We start from the raw sequence: 20,761 nt of genomic DNA on the forward strand, positions 1-20,761 counted from the left end.
AGATTCGGTCGGTATCACAAAATATAGGCGTGGCGTGCTCATGCCCATGCAAGTTTTACAGGGGACAATAAAATAAATAGGTTTGGGGGCTGCTGGTGAATATTGATACACGTGACGAGAGGTCATTCTGTCGTGAACATGCCGGTCTAGCTATAGAAATGAAAAAGCGTCCGATATTTTAGTTTCGGGCATTTGCGATGTTTTTCTATAATTGCGTCACAATGTATCTGCGTAGGCTATATAAACTCCAATGTTCACTTTTACACATGTAAATTCAATGCCCGCGAACAGCAGCATTCAAAGGTTGTTTTCGAATAGGTTGTCATCCGCAAATTATATTTTCTTCGTCAAGTAATATCAGGGTGAAGTCCTGTATGCAAGACTCAATCATGCAGGTCAGCGTAGTCTACCAGTGCTGATTTTGATTATCGAAATTTACCTTCTCCGCCTTGATTGTCCTGGATACTATTATTGGCTATGGGTGGGCGTTGCAGGTTCGCAATGATCAAACTAGTCAGGATCACACTTTCTGGAATCCATGTTACAATTCTAACGTGTTGTATCGAATAGAAGAGTTGTCTGTCTGTACATATCACTTCAACATATTAGGTTAGGGGGAATTCATAATGCTGCAAAACATAATACTATACGTTCACATTCGAGATAAACCAGTGCTGTCTCTCTCCCAGTCCCCTATATGAAGGACCATAACTGGCGCACACTAAACTCCTCAGTTGGAGGGGCCCAAAATTATTTCGTAAAACAACTTGAATTGTAAACTATTTTTTGGATAGTCATCGAAATTTTGTCAAATTTTCTTCGCGCCTCGCGCTATTTATTGTAGCCAGCTGTCTTATTACTACCCCCTAGAAAAAAAAGCATAACGCACAATTTTTGTTGACTTTGATCAGACAATTGAGGTCGACTAACTTTGGGCGCTGAATTCAAAAACGACTTCCGTTTTTCTCTATCACGTCACGTTTTTGGGTTAGGCACCCACCGCATTGTCTCATAACCCACATAAAAGTGCTACTTTGAATATTTTGTGATTATTGTATGAAACGTTTCAAAAACCACAAGCAGTCGAAAGTGAATCAATAGACCTCAAATAAACATTGGCACTGCTTTGTTTGGTTGATTTAAACTGATATTGCATCTGTAGGACAATTTATATGTGAGTTTCAGGGTCCAAATTTACATGAATAACTCATAATTCTGTGGGTTGTCTCGTTTGATACTCTAGCAACAGTCAGCTAACATATGTAAGCTCCAATCTACTCCGGTATCCCCATCATCTTCAGATATTGGAGGATACTTTCTCCTTGCCCATCGTTTACAATGCCAAGGTTTTCCGGTAAATTATTTAGACACATATGATCCAATCGCACTTGTGATATTGCAACAATTCAATGTTTCTATATTATTCCCAATGTTTCTGTATTATTCACGAATACTAACTGAGTGTGCAATTGTTACTGCACCTAAGACGTTGTCATTTTGGAGAATGCCACACTGTAGGATCCTTTTTGAGCTACCAATAGACATTTGTCATTCACTTGAGTTGTAAATCGGGATTCCTAACTCTGCCAGCAACCCATGGTAACAGTATGATGCCAATTCCAGTATCACGGCAATACACAAAGCTACCGAAAGTAGCCCTACAATTAAAACGCCGTTTCTCGTGATCGAAAGTGAGATATCTTCACTCTATTGCGAAGTATTTTTTCTCAATTCGGATGCTAAAAGTATACCGAATATTTATCTTCCAAGTACCAAAGCCTATGTCAGATCATTTAACTTGTGTTGATGGACTATTCCACGTTCTGAACCATCTTCGATTTCAAATTCGTCATCATCAGGCCTGCTATCCCTATGATCTTCATCTTGATCCAAATTACCGAGCGTAAAGGAGTTTCAAGTTACACTGTGGATACGCTGAATCGGACATTGGACCTCTAGCTGATAGTGAATGTAATGTTTATTTTTCATGTCAAATCCTGAAGTTTACATCAAATATGTGTCCGACATATCATCGGATGATTGCATCCTCTAACCACAAATGGGTGAATCATCGGCCTAGTACGATACCAGTACCTCTTCCCTAATCATTCAATTTACCCCTATCTTATTATATGATAAAAGTGTGGATTTCTATGGAAAACTAATATGGCTAAATTCGTGAAAAATTGCATATTTTGGGCATATGTCGTAGAGCAAAAACTTGACGTGATAGAAGAAAACCAATGGCATTTTGGGAATCAGCACGCCAAAATTAGCCTAAACCCTAAACCAAGTGCAAAATCGCGAAGTCAACAAATTTTTCGTTCAAAATTCTTACCCAGTGTAGTTTGTGGCGATATAGGCATCTCGGCGTCGGTCATAACCGCGTCACGACACATCAAGACGTTCATAATGACTTTTCGACTGACATGCGACTCTGCAAAGTGTGCTGCCAAAAAGCTAGGCGGCTATGAGGAGATGTTGACCCAAAAGGACCGCTTCATGTTGGCTAAAACCGATATACATATGTCGAATATTCCCTTGTCCATAGGCGCACGAATGGATAGCTCCTAATATTCTTGTCCTGGCAATCTGAGTCCCACATTACAATGTCACCCGTAGACAAAAACTATATGCGCCCTGTGAAGAAATGACAATTTGAATCGCACGGAATAAGTTCTATATGTATATGACGTTTATGGGACGTTTAAGCGATTCTGTATAGAGAGATATGATATTCTTTTTTCGCCTGCACCATCGAGATGCTGTGACGACGGATAACTGCGGATACCGATTTTCGAGGCTTTGGTATGACCCGGCCGGGGATCGAGCCCACGACCTACCGACGCATATAACCATTAAACTGTCTCGCTCGGTAGCGGGCGACACGAAATAATCACATACAACAAAGGTATTGATAACAAGGGGCCCGCCCGCAGATGTATAATTATTTATTACGGGCTCAAAATTTTCAATGACACCAATTATTAATTTGTCAGTGATATATGCAATTCCAATTTCATTGACCGAATTCTGCCGTGAATTTGATATTTTCGCGCTCCGCGCAACTAGGCAACGCCAGCTCCCATAGCACCGATAGCAAGGACACTATCATCGTGATAACGTACGTCGCAAAGGTGGGTCTGGTGGGCCAAGCCCCCCCCCCCCCCCCCCCAGAAGTTTGGTTTATCACCCCCATGACGAAGTGCTGTTACGGTCCTGCCCGATGCCCATATACGTAATAGATATGATGTCTTTTCTATTGGCAGTCAAACTGGTTGAACAATACTAATAAAGCCACAAGCAAAAGAAAGTAGCGATAAACGTGGTGACGCCCCATAAGACTTTGATGTGATAAGTCTCCGACAAGAGCTTTTATTCTTTTATCTTCTACTCAATGGTGGATCTCGTAATTTAGAAGCGGACCGGTGAGTTTGATTTTGCAGCGTTACTATACGTGATCACAATAGGTCCAACGATAGTGAATGAACACTATCGCGTTAGGGGTAAGATGATACTGTGAAATATAAAAATCGCTTTGTATTGATTTCAGTCATACAGACAGTCCGCGTGCCACAGTGCCAGTATATAGTCAGATTCGTGGCGTAATCGGAATGAGGTATTGGTTCGTTCATTCTGTATCGCTGACGAGTGACGACTATACTTTTGTTAAGCGTAACGTTAATGTAGCTCGACAGTAACGCAACTGTTTAACATTAGAACTTAGCAAACTTGCGCGATGAGCACTCTTGAGCGGGAGGCGCCAATTCGCCGAATAATGAGCGAGAGTCTGCTACGACCAGTTAGACGCCATGTACGGAACGTGCTTGTGCTTGGTAAGCAGAGTCTCGTTTGAGCCAATCTGGTCATAAAATATGAATAATCGTTATAAATTAATCCAAATTAACATATCTATTGTAAGTGCTAACCTGCTCACTCACGAAGAAAAATCTTCCTTCAGTTCTTCACTTCAGGTGATAAAGCAATGTTTTAGGTTCTATATCTTTCCCTGTTTCGCAAAGATGACAGAAATCGGTCGCGAGAGGCAATTAAAAAATCTTTAAACAGTACCCTCGCGATTTTTCTCAAGCTCGCCTCACGTTTAGAGTTCATTGGGTTGTCATGAGGTTTTCCGAATTACCGCTCCATAATTTATGCATAATGTACATTGTTCAACCATGAAAATCACATGACGTGCTGCAACAATTTATCAGCTTGTCTTATTCAACGTGGGGAAATGGGCATAACCGGAAGACCAGACTATTTGGAATTTCAGATTTTGCAGCAGGTAACAATCAGAGATGGCCACAGTCCGGTTCAGGAGCCGGAGCCGGAGCAGGATTTCATTGATTTTTTACCTGGCTGGACTGGATCCGGATTTTGAATTTGCGGTGAATGGTCGGATTTTAGGCGGATATTTTGCTGCAATATGATTAATTAGCATTGTTCTGGCAGGATTTTTTCGGATTCCGAACTGGACCTTCAACAGCCGGATTTTTTCGGACTCTTATTTTCCAATTGCTAGCCGGATCCGGATAGATTCGGATCCCGAAATTTGGGGAATTCGCCCATCTCTGGTAAGAATGCATTCCCACGTTTGGGATTAGCGCATTGTGACGTCATGTGTAGCATGTTGCAACAGGTCAATTTAGTAAAAACTGTGCCTCACCCAAATTTCAATCACGAAAACTCTCCGGGTCTTAGTCGCTTCAATTAATACTGTCAATTATCTACTTATTCAGGCCTGATAATTGTGTCATATGTGAAATATATCAAACAATAGATAGAAAATAATGGACGACGAAGCTGCGCTCGTTGTTGACAATGGTTCTGGAATGTGCAAGGCTGGATTCGCAGGCGATGATGCACCACGGGCAGTATTTCCTTCAATCATTGGAAGGCCTCGTCACACAGTAAGTAGTGTATACAATATGAAGTTGCACAGTACAGGAAGATGTCTATAACATTGACCTGTACTAAACGTTATAGGGCGTGATGGTTGGTATGGGACAGAAAGACAGCTACGTTGGTGATGAAGCTCAGAGTAAAAGGGGTATATTGTCATTGAAATACCCGATTGAACACGGCATTGTCACAAACTGGGATGACATGGAGAAGATCTGGCATCATACATTCTACAACGAACTCCGCGTCGCGCCAGAAGAGCATCCGTGTCTACTAACCGAAGCTCCTCTCAACCCAAAAGCGAATCGCGAAAAGATGACTCAGATTATGTTCGAGACGTTCAACTCGCCAGCAATGTACGTTGCCATTCAAGCAGTCTTGTCACTGTATGCTTCAGGACGTACTACTGGTAATATTGATAAATTACGTTTACTAGCGCATCATAAAAATGGCAATTACTGTTAAAGGTATCGTGATGGATTCTGGTGATGGTGTTTCGCATACAGTACCGATCTATGAGGGATACGCTCTACCACATGCGATTATTCGTCTCGATCTCGCTGGCCGTGATCTGACAGATTACCTCATAAAGATTTTGACCGAAAGAGGATGTTCTCTAACGACAACAGGTAAGACACCTCCGTGCGGTCACGTATCGATATTCACCAAGTAGCCTATTCCTTCATCACTGATATTATGCAGCTGAGCGGGAAATCGCCCGTGACATCAAGGAAAAATTGGGCTATGTTGCTCTTGATTTCGACGAAGAAATGAATACGGCTGCTTCCAGTAGTACCATTGAGAAATCCTATGAGCTTCCTGACGGCCATATGATCACTATAGGAAATGAGCGTTTCAGGTGTCCAGAAACCCTCTTCGCGCCATCTTTCATTGGCCGAGAATGCGTCGGCATTGATGAAGCGACGTACAACTCTATCATGAAGTGCGACGTCGATATCCGTAAGGACTTGTACGCAAACACTGTCCTATCTGGTGGCACCACTATGTTCCGCGGAATTGCTGATCGAATGCAGAAAGGCATTAGGGAACTGGCCCCGGCGACAATGAAAATCAAAATCATCGCTCCTCCCGAGAGGAAGTACTCTGTGTGGATTGGTGGGTCCATTCTAGCTTCGTTGTCAACATTCCAGGAGCTGTGGATCTCAAAAGAGGAATACGATGAATCAGGCCCGGCAATTGTGCACAGGAAATGCTTTTAAACAACTTTATGTTGTCGTTAGTATTGACTGATATCGACTTTGCATGAGAGATGATATCGACTTTGCATGAGGGATGATATCACTTTGCCCAGGGATTGAGCACAGGAAATGCTTCTAAACAATAGATTTACCCACAGTAGTATTCTGAAATATTTATCTCATATTTTGATTTTCTTAAATATATACCTTTTGCAAGCTTCATTCTCCAACTGTCAACTGAAGCATTATGTATGTCCATTATATTTAAACTATGACTAACGAATTGCCTACACATAATATCGCACCTCGCAATCGTTTGATGAAATAGCTCAAACCTTTACCAAACAGGCAGTTATTTTAATGTTTACGTTTGATAGTTTTCCTGAGATTATTATTATTATAATAAATATTCACAGTAGAACTGGTAAATACACACATAATCCGTTGAGCAACCTGCCACCAAAGGAAAATGGCGGGATTGAAGTAAATTTTTAAAATGTTAATAATACGGTCAAATTGTCATTCTTATGCAATACATGAAGAGGTCAGATTACAGAATTGCGGTAGATGAAGAATTGGCAAGGGTTGCAGAGGGCAAGATGATTGAAAATGAAGAATCGAAAATACAGAAATTATGCTGTGATTTTCGAGTACAAGTGTAATTAGTCCAGTGGTGCATTTAAGGTCTCCAGAAGAATATGCAGAGCACGTTTCCCAGAATATTTTGGATATGTCCCGTGAGTTTTTTGTTTACGACTACTATAGCGCAATTCTTAGTATTGTACAAATTGGCAGTGGCGCTTATCTCCAATAAGGCACAGATGCCCCACGGTCGGTAATTATATTCTGGAGTAAGATACTTCGGAAGGTCCGAACATAATTTAGCTTCTACTATACGGGTCAATATTAAAGGAACGTATCACGCGATATCACAAACTCGGCAACAGGGGTTAATATCTCAGGCAGGACTAAGAAGTATGGCGGGGGAGATAATGAAGTGGTTACGATAAGCGCCAATCTGCCGGACCGGGTTCGATTCCCGTCGGATGTTTATCTGGGTTCCTCTTCCCCCGCCGTTGCCGTTATACTACGACAAAAAAGCCCAGTAAAAGACCCGACGAAAGAAAGCACTCACAAGGAATGGAAAGAACTAGTAGAAAGGGCCGCGGCTTAAAAAAAGGTCAACATCGAAAAGAACTGTGACATCGGACACTCTAGGCCAGTGGTTCCCAACGTGGGCGATATCGCCCCCCAGGGGACGATTTGGCGGCCTAGGGGGGCGAAAATGACGAAGGGGGCGATAGGGGGGCGAAAATGGACAAAGGGGGCGACAGGGGGCGAAAATAGCGAAGGGGGCGATAGGGGGCGATGACGCGTTAAAACGGCCATATTGGAGTCAAGTCGTCGGAAAGACCTTTTTTTTTTTTTTAGTCAACCCACGAAAATTTAGTTGCAAAAGTGTAAAATTCGACATCGAGCCGAAAAGTTGACCTTTTTTTTTAGTCATCCCGCCGATGATTACAGATTGTATACCGATTTTTCGGTTCGCAAAATCTGGGGGGCGATGATCGGCGTTTAGCTTGAAAAGGGGGCGATGAGTCGAAAAAGGTTGGGAACCACTGCCTAGGCCGAGGTGGATGTTAGAGTAAAGGATCGCTACTGATGCGTGTCGTTCAACATCCTCCTATCTGTTCATGACATCGCATTGTGGCTTATCGCATTGTACATTGTGTGTGACTTGTTCAGATGAAAAAAATATAACACAACGATGTTAAGTTGTGAACGAAATGATGATTGTTGTGGTATAAAGTTGAGACGATGCTATTTCATTGTGTCGACGACAATGAAACGCTGCAAACGTCGGCCAGTTCTCGAGCACAACGTCATCATTTCAAAACAACATACGATTGCGAGTCGAAACGACTATAGCAATAGTATTCCAATCAATATTACCTACCTCAGGCTGCGGATATTAATAAAAGAACATAAAAATAAGAGACATATGCACAGATCGAAGATTGAATGAAAAGTGACAGAAGTTTTCCTAAAATATTGTAACCAAGAGCCTTATCTGGCCTGCATGGTTCCAATATCAAATCGGGAAAAGTAACCACTATTTGAGATTCAATGACCCTAGATCTGGTCGTTGCCGACTTTCCGCTTTGAAATACTTTATTGCCCGTCTTGTTATTGCGCGATTGTTATGCTCAAAATATACAAGGTATTCTGACCCTGTGACGTAATAGATCGAGGCATTGAAAATCGCCCGTAAACTGTGACGCGGGCAACTTGGGACGGTAAGTTTTCGTTACGACGTGACCTATTGTCTGGGTTTGCATTATAATATACATGACAGCCAATTATTGCATTGAGTTATACATAGGGTTACCATATTTTGAAAATATGAAAAGAGGACACTTTTCAGAATTTTCAGACTTGCAAAACCGGATGAAATCCCGAAAAAATGGTAAATTTTTCGGTTGACTAAAAAAAGGTCTACTTTCTCGCTCAGTGCCCAAAATGCGGTTTTTCTTTCACATTATCAGGTGGTTTGACTAATAGAAAAGTCAACTTTCCGGCTCAGCTTCCGAAATACCCGCCGGAGAGTTACTTCGGTGCTGATTTACGGTATATCAGTCAAATTTGGCCGTCAATTTGACCAGAATTCTCAAAAAAGAGGACAAAAGGGCGTCCTCCAAGGACGCTTTCAAAAAAGTCAAAAATAGGACAAATCCTCTTAAAAGAGGACGTATGGTAACCCTAGTTATACATATGTGCGATAGTTTCATATTAACGTTATCGGAGCTGGGCATTTCGAAACTGACTTCCCGCTGCATAATTAGACCATCCTCGAGGATGTGCTGCGCTAGCCGCTGGATTCACTGGTTATTATCATTTTTAAACGATAATTGCAATTGTGGCTTTGTTGAATTAATAAGACCTGACCTACTTACTAACCGAGAGGTTAGCCGCTGGGTTCACTGTTATTGTGATTTGAAACTGCAATTGTAATTATGGCTTGTATATTTGGAATATGACGTGACCTACATATTAGATACATATATCAAATGTAGGCCTACTTCCATTTTAACTCTCGTCAGAGTTTATTAGATTGTACAAAATGTACAGCATATGTCAGATGACGCTTGGAATAGTTGGATGCTATTATGTTCGTTTCCAGTAATTAAATAATCGAATATCTCCTCCCGGCTGTTATCTGTGGTTTGTCATATCCTATTCACGGAATCACAGGCCCGTATTGTCACTATTGCGTGAATGCGCCAGTTTTTTTTCTAGATTTTGAATTCAGCTAATCGCATTTGGTGACATTAAGTCGAATGGCATGAAGTAGAATGAATTGCTAGAATAAGAAGACAAACGAGGCTGATTTGCCGTTCTGCTAACTCAGGTGTCGGCAGCTCCCGGCACTCGTGCCATTTGTAGCACGCGAGATGATTTTCAAGGCACGCCAAATGATTTGACGTAACGACATATCATAAACATGTTTGTTGCAAAACGTCTAACATAATCTATCAACAAAATTATTTCGAAGATCAACATAGAACAGAGTCTTTTGTGGCAGCTTCTATTTGTCATTTTTTCGCGCTTCGCGCGATTTACCGTCAGCTAATTTCTTGATTACCATGTGGAAGCCCAAAAAATATATACATACGACAACCTAATATCGTATGAAAGCGTTTGGATGTTTTGGTCTAGGATTGTGCACTGTGCAGCCTGTGGGAGCGCGACTATTATGAGCCGGTATTTCGGCGCTGGGCATTTTCATGGTAAGAGACACTGGTTTCGGACAACATGCGACCATGCGACTCCGTGCGCGGTGTGCGTTGCCAAAATGAACGGCGACAATAAAAGCCTTTTTGAAAGGTTCTGTGTGAACGCGAACGTGAACCTCATAACGTCACGTGACGTTATATTGCTAAATTCTAACCCTACATTTTAGTGAAGTAATAGCCTATTTGTACACGATACCTAGCGACGACTCGGGTCACATAATGCCACAATGCTGAATTGTATATTGACGTCTTAAACGTCCTCAAATGTATCAACTGGAGCAACCATTGATATAATAATCAATATCTTCCTTAAGCTTTGCCAACAATTTGGACGTGGACTTGCAAGGAAATATAAGCTTATACGCCTTACCGGTCTAGGCCAGACCAGGCAATGCATGTATTCCGCGTCTGAGTATTGCTACGTTGACATTGAGCAGAGTGTAAAACGGGTTTCTATACTTTCTACCGATAATACCCCATCAACAAGTTATACATCAGTAGCCAGCACCCCAATCACACGGATTTGGTTTTTATGATACAATAAACATATGAAATCGAGATTGACCCAGTACGCCGGCTAGAATTTTTACCTCTGCTAGATTTTTTACATCAGACAACGACATCAATTTCATTGATTGGTTGAATAAGCATCATTCGATGGCTACCTACATGTGTATTTCGCTATTGATGTTGTGTGATTGCGGGTCAAGCTCACAGCAGAGACTCACTAAATATTCGAGCAAAATTTTGTAACAAAGCAAGCAACATTTTTGAGATTGTCGAGGTGCATGTTGACTTTTTTATGCTGCCATCGCCATGCATATAGTGGCCCAGAGTTGAAATGCAATAAAATTTCAACCAAAGATGTTATAATGAAGTGAAAATTGTATTATATGATGAGGGTTCACAGTGCAGAACCTACTAAGGATCGTTTGTGAACGCGAGCCTCTAAATTTCTGAGGTTCGCACACAGAACGCGAACGTGAATCTCACGTTCACACTATCCCTAATTGATATGTCCACTGTTCAGGTGCCGAAATGACCGGCGCCGAACAGTCCAGCGCGGCAGCGCCCGCAGCTTGAGCCGCACCTATCACATGAGACCCGCCCCATGTCAGAATGCGAATTTGGAATCGTGTTTAACGTGTTCGTCGTCACACGAAAGGATATATTCCTTTAGTTTCGTCTTATACGTGTAAGCGATTCCATTATTATATCTTGAGCAACGACAACCACTACCGCTTTACCGGGATCTTTGGGTCAAATCTAGTGTCAAAGCAACCACGGAAGATCGATCATTGCGCGACTAAAATTATATGATCCAAATATTACGCATAGTATGCGATAGATCCAGTGCGGTAGTGACCTCAATTTATACCCTTAGCGACTATACTGTTAGAATCAGTTCGTAATCGATGCCGTTGCTACCTAGCTGCAGATTAGAGGTATTACTTGCTTCCTGCTCCTTGACTTGCTTGAAACACTAAATATGACAAAATTATCAATGTTTGACACGCAAGTTGGTGATATTTTGACATGTTTTGGCATTTTGGCACGCTGCATACGAAAGGTTGGTGATATTTTGACATGTTTTGGCATTTTGGCACGCTGCATACGAAAGGTTGCGACCCCTGTCTAACTCGATAATCTTACGAATGTTACTGTTTGTGATTGGCCGATTCATGGTGATTTTCGACAACACGATGGTCTCATTGGTCATTTGCACCAGGCCGATTATAATTCCGTATATCGGTATCTTCCGCATTGTATAACGGCCCACTTCTAGGTTTTGAGACACCGCTTACGCTAATCATACGGCGAGGAGGGGGCCTAGATAAATCAACATTTGGCAAGTCGACCTCGAAACCTAGTGGAGTATTGGTGTTACAGATGTGGATTACACCGCCACCATCTAATCTTACGAATAGCTCCGTGACCCACAATAAGCTCAACGTACCACCGGACTAGGGTAGCTGATAAAAAGGTTTGAAGTCCGCGCGAACCGCTGTCTGTATAGTGTAGAGTAGATACACCACAGTATCTGAAACACGATTAATACAAAAGCTACCTAAAACCGTGCGAGATACGAAATAAGTGAAAATAAACTTTTCACGCTCCCTCCATTGCTCGTATTTAGGTCGGACGTCCAGATTCCGATGCGCGTACGCATCGGTAGGACCTCCTGACAGCGACTACTCAAAACTACGGTTCTACGACGAAAAGGCCGGCCGTATTTTACTGCTCTTCCCTAGTTCCATACAACGCACGACACTGACGTTTCATTGAAGAGAATGCATAAACGTGTATTGGTTGACTGTGCAACAAGAACTAATTTAAACAGAAAGTACAAATTGAAGTACACTGCTCCAGAAAGAAACTTAGCGACAATCCGAAGCCCGGCCGCGGGAGGCTCCGATCATTCAAGCCAAATGTCGGCGATCTTCGGCCTGCAGATTAGAAGCATTTCCTGTGCACAATCGACGGCCCGGATTCGTCGTATTCCTGTTTAGAGATCCACATTTGCTGGAATGTTGACAGTGACGCGAGAATAGAGCCTCCGATCCATACGGAGTATTTCCTCTCCGGAGGGGCGATGATTTTGATTTTCATGGTTGTCGGGGCGAGAGCCTGGATTTCTTTCTGCATGCGATCAGCGATGCCGGGGAACATAGTAGTACCGCCGGACAGAACGGTATTAGCGTACAAGTCTTTACGGATGTCAACGTCGCATTTCATGATGGAATTGTATGTTGTTTCGTGAATACCGGCGCTCTCCATGCCGATGAAAGACGGCTGAAGCATCGCTTCGGGACACCTGAATCGCTCGTTGCCGATTGTGATAACTTGACCGTCTGGAAGCTCGTAGCTCTTTTCGATACAGCTGCTCGTGGCGGCGGTCGTCATTTCTTGCTCGAAATCCAAAGCAACGTAACACAATTTCTCCTTGATGTCGCGGACAATTTCGCGTTCGGCTGCGAGATGTGGGTGTCATTAGTGCACATTATACGTACCTCGCGGTATTTGAACAAGGCTAGTATAATCTACAACTAACGGTTGTTTCAAGTAATTCTAGTTGCCGGTTTTATAGAGTAGTTTAAATTTGGACACTATTAATCTAGCCATATTCAACGTGCCAACCAACTCACCATCCGAGTAGTTCTAGCTGCACATTTTTAAAATCCAATAGTTTACATGTTTGCGGATTTTTAATAGTGAGCGAGCAGTGATTTGCTTGCGTTAGTCTGGTTTCAACAGTTACCTGTCGTCGTGAAAGAATAACCACGTTCGGTTAGGATTTTCATGAGATAATCGGTGAGGTCTCGGCCGGCAAGGTCAAGACGGATGATTGCGTGCGGCAGAGCGTAACCTTCGTAAATCGGTACTGTATGCGAGACGCCGTCGCCGGAATCCATGACAATACCTACGAAAACGGATTGTAATATTACGAAACAAACATCTTGTCATCGTTACCAGCGTACCTGTAGTACGTCCCGATGCGTACAGAGACAGCACGGCTTGGATAGCTACGTACATAGCCGGGGCGTTGAAAGTTTCGAACATGATTTGCGTCATCTTTTCTCGGTTAGCTTTAGGGTTAAGAGGGGCTTCGGTTAATAGACACGGGTGTTCCTCCGGGGCCACACGGAGTTCGTTGTAGAAAGTGTGATGCCAGATTTTCTCCATGTCGTCCCAGTTTGTAACGATACCGTGTTCGATTGGATATTTTAGAGTTAAGATTCCTCTTTTGCTTTGAGCTTCGTCTCCGACATAGCTGTCTTTCTGGCCCATGCCGACCATCACACCCTGTGGAATGTAACGCGGTTGGTAACATGTCGGATAAAACTACAAACATAATCTGTTAACCTGATGGCGTGGACGACCGACGATTGAAGGGAATACGGCCCGTGGTGCGTCGTCCCCGGCAAAACCGGCTTTGCACATGCCGGAGCCATTGTCTACGACGAGAGCGGCAACATCGTCATCCATAGTTTAGGGTTAGTTGATTACAGGGATTACACAATTAAATACTGCGGAATAAACGGGATTTGGTTACTTAACGAAGCAACGCGTGCAAGGGTCAGTAAAACGGATGCGGCAGTCCGCAATGTTAGCCTGAGGCAAACGAAATATTCACCACGCCCGAACCCATCTCTGACAGATGCTATCACGTTCCATATTTGGGGATAAGGTAACCATTATCTATCATATAGTACATCATACAACAATCGTTGTTTGCCCACCCGTTAGCCGGCTAACAGGAGATAGATATCCACTCTGTAAACACAACGCCTAGCCCTGGGCTGTAGCCGGTAACAAATTACGTTCAGTTTACCAGGCCTCGGGCGCATTTGAACGTACCCGACGAAATGCGGCACGCCAATACACCCCTGCTTCCAAACGCACGACGACAATAAACCAAAGATCGCTAATTCCTGCGGAATGGTCACGAAAGGGTAGCTGTTAGTTATATATTTCGTTGATCAATTCTACTCTCACAAAGACGAGACCGTGCGCCGGCTTCGTTTCCATATATGGTAACGGCGTGGTACACATTCTGGAGTGGTTGCTCAAACGCGTACAATGAGGATTCAAGAGGAGAGCAGATTGCGAGTAGTTGCTCGCTCAAGCGATAACAGTCACTTCGGTCTGGCGTGAATGTGAGGCATCCAACTGATATGAACTGGATTCGTAATTAGGATTTCCCAGATTCCCTGCCGCGCGGTGTACAGATGTCAAACTGAGTATTTGAATGAAAAAAAGAATCGGATTTTCCATCAAATATTCAAGACTGTACGAAAACACTACGTCGACCGTTTCATCCGTCGAATCAATATGAAACCAATTTTGCGTTACAACGCAATCGATGCACTTATTTCAACTAAGAATGAATGGATGCGGGTGGACATCTAAATAGGCAAATGATCCGACAGCTTTAGGGCCATCGTTCGATATTGCGTACACTTCCCGGTATCATAAAACTTGGTCTTACGGTGTCATTTCAAGAATCGGCGAAATCACTGCTGGGCTAATGGCCACGCCCGAATCCCAGCCACTTACGAGTCTTACGACTGCCCGTGATGGAATGGAGTTAGGGATTGGTAGTCGGTATTGTAGTTGATTTTAACGATTTCCTATTCTATCATTCGTTGATTATATTGGATGATACCGTTTTGCTTGGATAACGGCGGTAAATCTCGTTGGGTGTACTTGCGAGGCTATCCAACTGAATTCTGAAGAACTCAAGCTATATGAAGTGTTTATTTTATCAAAGTAACCGTTATTTATGATCAATTGATCATGAATCGGACTACCCCAAGTCGTCATATATTGCACGATTGATTCACGTAAGAGTTCTGCACGGTCTTATGTTAAATATTTCATAAGGGTATCCGTCAGCGTAACGAAAGTTCGGACCTAAATCCATTTACGGCGATCAATTCGTCAATCGAGGTCGATGTTACCGCCCATTTTTACCACACATTCTATCTCGACCAATTCACCGTGTGTACTAAGCCGGTCGTGGTACGTAGGTTCAGTGTGTACACACTGGACGGTGATTGTACTACATTAAGAATTGAGATCGGCTCCTAATATGGGTAGGACGACATCACAAGCAAACATACCACGGGAACATATATTCCGTATCTGTTAATACACCGTCACAATTTTTTAGACAGCGAACCGTCGTATAACTGGCGATGTGCTTGAGGCAGCGAGGACAGGGCGGGGATCTGGAACCATATGTAATCTTATTCGTAAGCAAGCTGTTCTGAAATATACTGTACGGAGGGGGAGATCTGCTAATTATCCGTTCAAGTATCGATTCGTTTTCTACAACCATATGGCGATTGAAGTCGAAAAATATCGTCCGATCAACTTCAAATAGGCCTAGGCACATCCCAGCAATAAGTCGCTAAAGAATTTCTCACCGCCGCAGTAGAACACCGCGCTTGACCGTACCGCCGCAAACAAAGAATGGGTTGCAATCTCGTGATATTTAGAATATTGTTAACCGGTGCATTGAATTATGATTGGTACTCGGAAATCTTGTCGTATTGCGCCGTGATTTTGCATGGTAAATGTGCTAATTTTCCGTAACGCATTGAGTCGCCGTGTGTAAAATCAAACCACCTGTTTACGGCCCGGTACAAGTCACGCATAGAATGGGCCATGCTTGAGGTTTAAAACGTGATTTCGGTTCGCGAGGTGGACATTTCCCCAGGCATGGCGCAAAAGCTTTTCTCCGACTGGATTGGCGCGATCGAGAGAAATTTCGATTCTCTCGAAAAGACTCCGACGTTGCCATATATGGTATGCTCTCTTACCATATATGGAACGCGGTACGAGAGTGTAGCATGTGTACACTGTTAAACAAAGAGAAACGAAGAGACACTCTGTCTGCTTATATCGATTTTCAACTGATCTCTACGAGAAACGGTCGATTCAAAGCGATGTTTTAATTTACGCTGTCGGGTAGAAGAGACAGAAGGACACCGGGCGTTTCTGATGTCATAAACGCATTGGACGGAAATGAACTTCCTGAGCGGCAGTATTCTCGTCAAATTACATTTACAATGAGGTTAAAATGCCATATCCGAGAATTGAGCCGATACACTATACCAGGGCCGGCCAACCTTTTCAGCCAAAGGGCCACATTCGATTGACGAAATATTGCGCGGGCCACTTACCGCGCGAAGCGCGAAAATTTTTTGAAGTTCATAGGTCAATAATATTGTCAGTTGACTATATTGCGAGCCTGTCGTATATCGCTGGGCTAAGTTTGCGAGGAATGGGCTATTCGGCGCATGGACATATCGGTATCGAAAGCTGCGACCAACATGCATCAATCTTTCCGTCCCTAGGTTCCATAGTCTACGATCTTACTGCGAGCGCAAACGCAGGTCGCATATGTTGAGCGACACTTTGTCCCGTAATCGCGAATATAGTTAAACTCAATCTGATACATCAGGCGTTCTTCCATTTTCACAAAAAGGGCAACAATATTAAAAACAAGGAATCGAGTGACAACATGTTGCGCTAAGCTTGCAGAAAATTTTTACTTTTGATAAATCCGTCGCAAATTATTCTGCTTTATTGTAGTGTACGAAGATATACCAATATGTGACTGGCTGATGGATCTGTCAATGCGTCGAAAGTGATATTTTAGTCGTCACATCTCAAGTGTTGCGGCCAAACTAATCACAATTTCACAAACTGTGCAATCCATTTTCGATATTAGAAATTTCGGAAATTACCTCGCGGGCCACTCAAAACCTTCTCGCGGGCCACATGTGGCCCGCGGGCCACGGGTTGGCCGGCCCTGCACTATACAAACCACATCCGCCATAAAACACTGGAATTCACTACATCTGTTCCACAAGTGCAACGTGCGCGCCGTTAATTAATCGTAATTCCAATAATCCGATCGATCGCGAAGTAACTCCCCATGAGATTCGTCGCCTACTGCGCCTGTGCGTACGACAGAATACGGAGTCGACGTCTATTCGAAGCAAACCTATAATATGTCGGATTTAACACCATAAACTTTGTATCGCCGCACACTCAACTAGTTCACCCCGTTTATTTCTGCAGTTTTATTCTTTCTAATCGCCCACACCGTCACAAATAAATTCTAACCATGGAAGATGAAGTTGCCGCACTCGTTGTAGATAATGGATCCGGAATGTGCAAAGCCGGTTTCGCCGGTGATGACGCCCCGAGAGCTGTCTTCCCGTCCATTGTCGGACGACCGAGGCACCAAGTAAGTCTTCACTGTAGCAGTATACCTATACACTACAGTTCAGTATATCAATGTATCATGTCGTATTTTAGGGTGTCATGGTCGGTATGGGCCAGAAGGACAGCTACGTAGGAGACGAAGCACAGAGCAAGAGAGGTATTTTGACCCTGAGATACCCGATCGAACACGGTATCGTCACAAACTGGGATGACATGGAAAAGATCTGGCATCACACCTTCTACAACGAACTCCGTGTCGCCCCCGAAGAACACCCTGTCCTTCTCACCGAAGCTCCAATGAATCCCAAAGCGAACAGGGAAAAGATGACCCAAATCATGTTCGAAACCTTCAATACTCCCGCCATGTACGTTAACATCCAAGCCGTACTTTCATTGTACGCTTCCGGAAGAACAACGGGTAAGCTCGAGAAAATGGAAACCACCCATGATAGACAGTTTTTACATCATTTTTCATCGATTTGCAGGTATTGTAATGGACTCTGGAGATGGTGTATCGCACACTGTCCCAATCTACGAGGGATACGCCTTGCCCCACGCAATCAGCCGATTAGATCTTGCGGGTCGCGATTTGACCGATTATTTGATGAAAATCCTTACCGAAAGAGGATACTCCCTCACAACGACAGGTGGGTAACTATACCGTCATAACACCAGCCATCAAGCCAGTATTCTTTATAGAGTTGGAGGGTACATCTGTCGCGTCCTAATATGGAACGAAACTATAGCTTCGGGCACAACGATTATTGTACATATTTGAACATGTTAGGTAATTGTTACAGTTATGAAGTTACAATATATCAAAAGTTCCCGGCCTTATTTTCTTTAGTCCCCACTAATAATTTTCCCGTGCCTCCGTTCCCCACAACCTAACTCCCTCTATCCAACAAGCTATTTGCATATTTGACTGCACCCATGATCACATGATTGTGACCCCAATATTGGTTATGCAGAATTTAAAATGACTTTTCTGAACAGCACGCCATAAAATTAGCGACGCATTCATTCCGCAGCATGAACTGATAACTGTAATCGTGGCATGATGACTCCCTACGTATATAAATACTATATATATACTGTATGTATTTCGTTTGCAAGTGTGTCTGTTACCCAGAAATTGTCAGTCACGAAGTACTTCTAGTTTTTGAAGTACTTGAAGTAGATTTTGCCTACTCTCACTACTTATTGCGTAGTTATGATTTTAGACTACTTCTACTTCTACTTGACAGTTTTCAGCTTTTTAGGCAAAAACAAGCGTAGAATACCTACTCACTTACTTGTGAACTGCCATTCCTACTTCTACTTGAGTAGAAATTCCGGCGTTGATTCTATTTCTACTAGAGTAGCGACGATGATTACTTTGACCACCTCTGCTATTACCCACCAGAAACCCCAGCGGTTGGGAACCACTGTAATAGATGCTACTCGAATAGGCGACTCGGAATCGAATCACCCAGATATCGATTTTTCCCAACAGAACGATACTTTATGGCAGATGGGATACAATTTTCAGCAATATATTAACGTCAGCGATGTATGCCTTTCCCAATTTCATAACGCCGCAATCACCAGATTGTAATATTTTCTAATGGTTTCCCGTCTCGAACCTTTCAGCCGAACGTGAAATTGTCCGAGACATCAAAGAGAAACTGTGCTACGTCGCACTCGACTTCGAACAGGAGATGACCAGTGCCGCCAGCAGCAGCTCAATGGAAAAGAGCTACGAGCTCCCAGACGGTCAAGTCATCACAATCGGAAACGAGCGTTTCAGGTGCCCGGAGGCACTTTTCCAACCATCCTTCCTCGGCATGGAGCACGCTGGTATTCACGAGACGACCTACAACTCCATCTTGAAGTGCGACATCGACATCCGTAAAGACTTGTACGCCAACACCGTCTTGTCGGGAGGTACCACTATGTACCCAGGCATCGCCGACCGTATGCAGAAAGAAATTCAGGCGCTCGCTCCGAGCACCATGAAGATTAAAATCATTGCTCCTCCAGAGAGGAAATACTCTGTATGGATCGGAGGCTCCATCCTCGCTTCACTCTCCACCTTCCAGCAGATGTGGATCTCAAAGCAAGAATACGACGAATCCGGCCCGGCCATTGTGCACAGGAAATGCTTCTAAATTTTCACTACACTACATCACAAAGTCCAGACAACATCCAATTATTTATACTGTTCTTTTAATGGGGCTACTCTCCCATGCAATATGATGTTCGGAAATCTAATTAATTGTCGAACGTGTCTCATCTATGTTTGCGTGTCCGTATCATCAGAGTTGCTATAGGTAACAATAGGCTGCATTGAATAGCAATAGATGATATATTACAGCTATCAATGCTAAGCATCAACATGGTTCAGAGCGATATAAAATATCAGAAATGTTGTATTTAGGTGTTAGGGAGTTTCAAGGCCATTGTGTTCGGTGTTCGATAGGTTATTTTCAATTCAATTTATTGCTACAATTTTTATCATTTCAATACATCACAAAACTGCGATAAAATGAAAGATAGGAAGGTGTCGAATAGACTTGGAGTAGTCTTTGAAATCCGATACCCACCTGGCCTAGGCGATATAAAAAAAGGAGGAATGCACATGCACACTCAATGAAAAGTAAGAGAAGATAATATAGGACAGGACAGGTGACAAAAAGGTGGCATGTGTCGGAAGGCGAGATCGACATGTCAGGTCACGGACTCTCCAGAAATGCTAGTACTCCAGAAGTTATACCGTAAATTTCTACTCAATCACAATTGAGGTAACGACTTTGCAGGCTTGGCAAAACTGCTTTTGGCACATGTAAAATAAAACGAAAGGCCTGCGAAGTACTAAAGTAAGTATGAAGAAATAGATCGGGACGATCTGTAGCAGACTTTTTTTGCCAATCCCCAGAGCATGATAACTCTGAAAATTGCCATGTACATTGTACATCTCCCTACTAACACGGAATGACTAACGGCGATGATAAGAGACTCCAAAATCTACTTGAAGTGCTTCGAAAAAGAGAAGTCTATACCTATAGTTACTGACCAGCTCTAGTTGTAACTGGCGTCGAAATACATATTTCTTTGTATTATGCCTAATTTTTCTTCAGGGCA

At 43.1% G+C, this 20,761-nt stretch overlaps 3 protein-coding genes across 4 annotated transcripts in view; 2 read left to right on the top strand and 1 right to left on the bottom strand.

Moving 5' to 3' along the window:
- LOC145433385 (actin, cytoplasmic 3-like) overlaps positions 1-19,907 on the top strand; it is a 162,346-nt gene extending 142,439 nt beyond the window's left edge. The window contains exons 2-5 of the mRNA XM_080310475.1: positions 17,490-17,660; positions 17,732-18,056; positions 18,124-18,285; positions 19,271-19,907. Of these exons, the coding sequence (XP_080166601.1) occupies positions 17,538-17,660; positions 17,732-18,056; positions 18,124-18,285; positions 19,271-19,788 (1,128 nt within the window). The 5' untranslated portion in view covers positions 17,490-17,537 and the 3' untranslated portion in view covers positions 19,789-19,907. The remainder of the gene's footprint in view (positions 1-17,489; positions 17,661-17,731; positions 18,057-18,123; positions 18,286-19,270) is intronic.
- Positions 61-6,610, top strand: LOC145433379 (actin, non-muscle 6.2-like). 2 transcript variants are annotated; one of them, XM_080310468.1, is made up of 6 exons: positions 61-395; positions 3,270-3,428; positions 4,788-4,913; positions 4,990-5,314; positions 5,373-5,534; positions 5,608-6,610. In XM_080310468.1, the coding sequence occupies exons 3-6, from the start codon at positions 4,794-4,796 to the stop codon at positions 6,123-6,125; spliced, it is 1,125 nt and encodes a 374-aa protein (XP_080166594.1). In that variant the 5' UTR covers positions 61-395; positions 3,270-3,428; positions 4,788-4,793; the 3' UTR covers positions 6,126-6,610. The 2 variants fall into 2 exon arrangements, with proteins under 2 accessions (XP_080166594.1, XP_080166593.1); XM_080310467.1 differs by lacking the exon at positions 3,270-3,428 and having other exon boundaries at positions 4,784-4,913.
- On the bottom strand, positions 12,176-13,963 carry LOC145433386 (actin, cytoplasmic). Its single transcript, XM_080310476.1, has 4 exons — positions 13,763-13,963; positions 13,378-13,702; positions 13,158-13,319; positions 12,176-12,870 (listed from the first exon to the last, which is right to left on the bottom strand). The coding sequence occupies exons 1-4, from the start codon at positions 13,883-13,885 to the stop codon at positions 12,353-12,355; spliced, it is 1,128 nt and encodes a 375-aa protein (XP_080166602.1). The 5' UTR covers positions 13,886-13,963; the 3' UTR covers positions 12,176-12,352.
- Positions 19,908-20,761: the final 854 nt, after the last annotated feature.

Source organism: Botryllus schlosseri, chromosome 2 (assembly GCF_051294905.1).
Source record: "Botryllus schlosseri isolate E-star chromosome 2, Bs_hap1, whole genome shotgun sequence".
NCBI classification, from domain to species: domain Eukaryota; kingdom Metazoa; phylum Chordata; class Ascidiacea; order Stolidobranchia; family Styelidae; genus Botryllus; species Botryllus schlosseri.

Excerpts from the sequence above, each read along its gene's own strand:
- LOC145433379 (XM_080310468.1), top strand. The coding sequence starts at position 4,794 with ATGGACGACGAAGCTGCGCTCGTTGTTGACAATGGTTCTGGAATGTGC. Across the intron at positions 4,914-4,989 it reads TTGGAAGGCCTCGTCACACA|GGCGTGATGGTTGGTATGGG; the intron begins GTAAGTAGTGTA and ends TAAACGTTATAG. Across the intron at positions 5,535-5,607 it reads ATGTTCTCTAACGACAACAG|CTGAGCGGGAAATCGCCCGT; the intron begins GTAAGACACCTC and ends GATATTATGCAG.
- LOC145433386 (XM_080310476.1), bottom strand. The coding sequence starts at position 13,885 with ATGGATGACGATGTTGCCGCTCTCGTCGTAGACAATGGCTCCGGCATG. Across the intron at positions 13,320-13,377 it reads CGCATCGGGACGTACTACAG|GTATTGTCATGGATTCCGGC; the intron begins GTACGCTGGTAA and ends CCGTTTTCGTAG. Across the intron at positions 12,871-13,157 it reads TTATTCTTTCACGACGACAG|CCGAACGCGAAATTGTCCGC; the intron begins GTAACTGTTGAA and ends CACATCTCGCAG.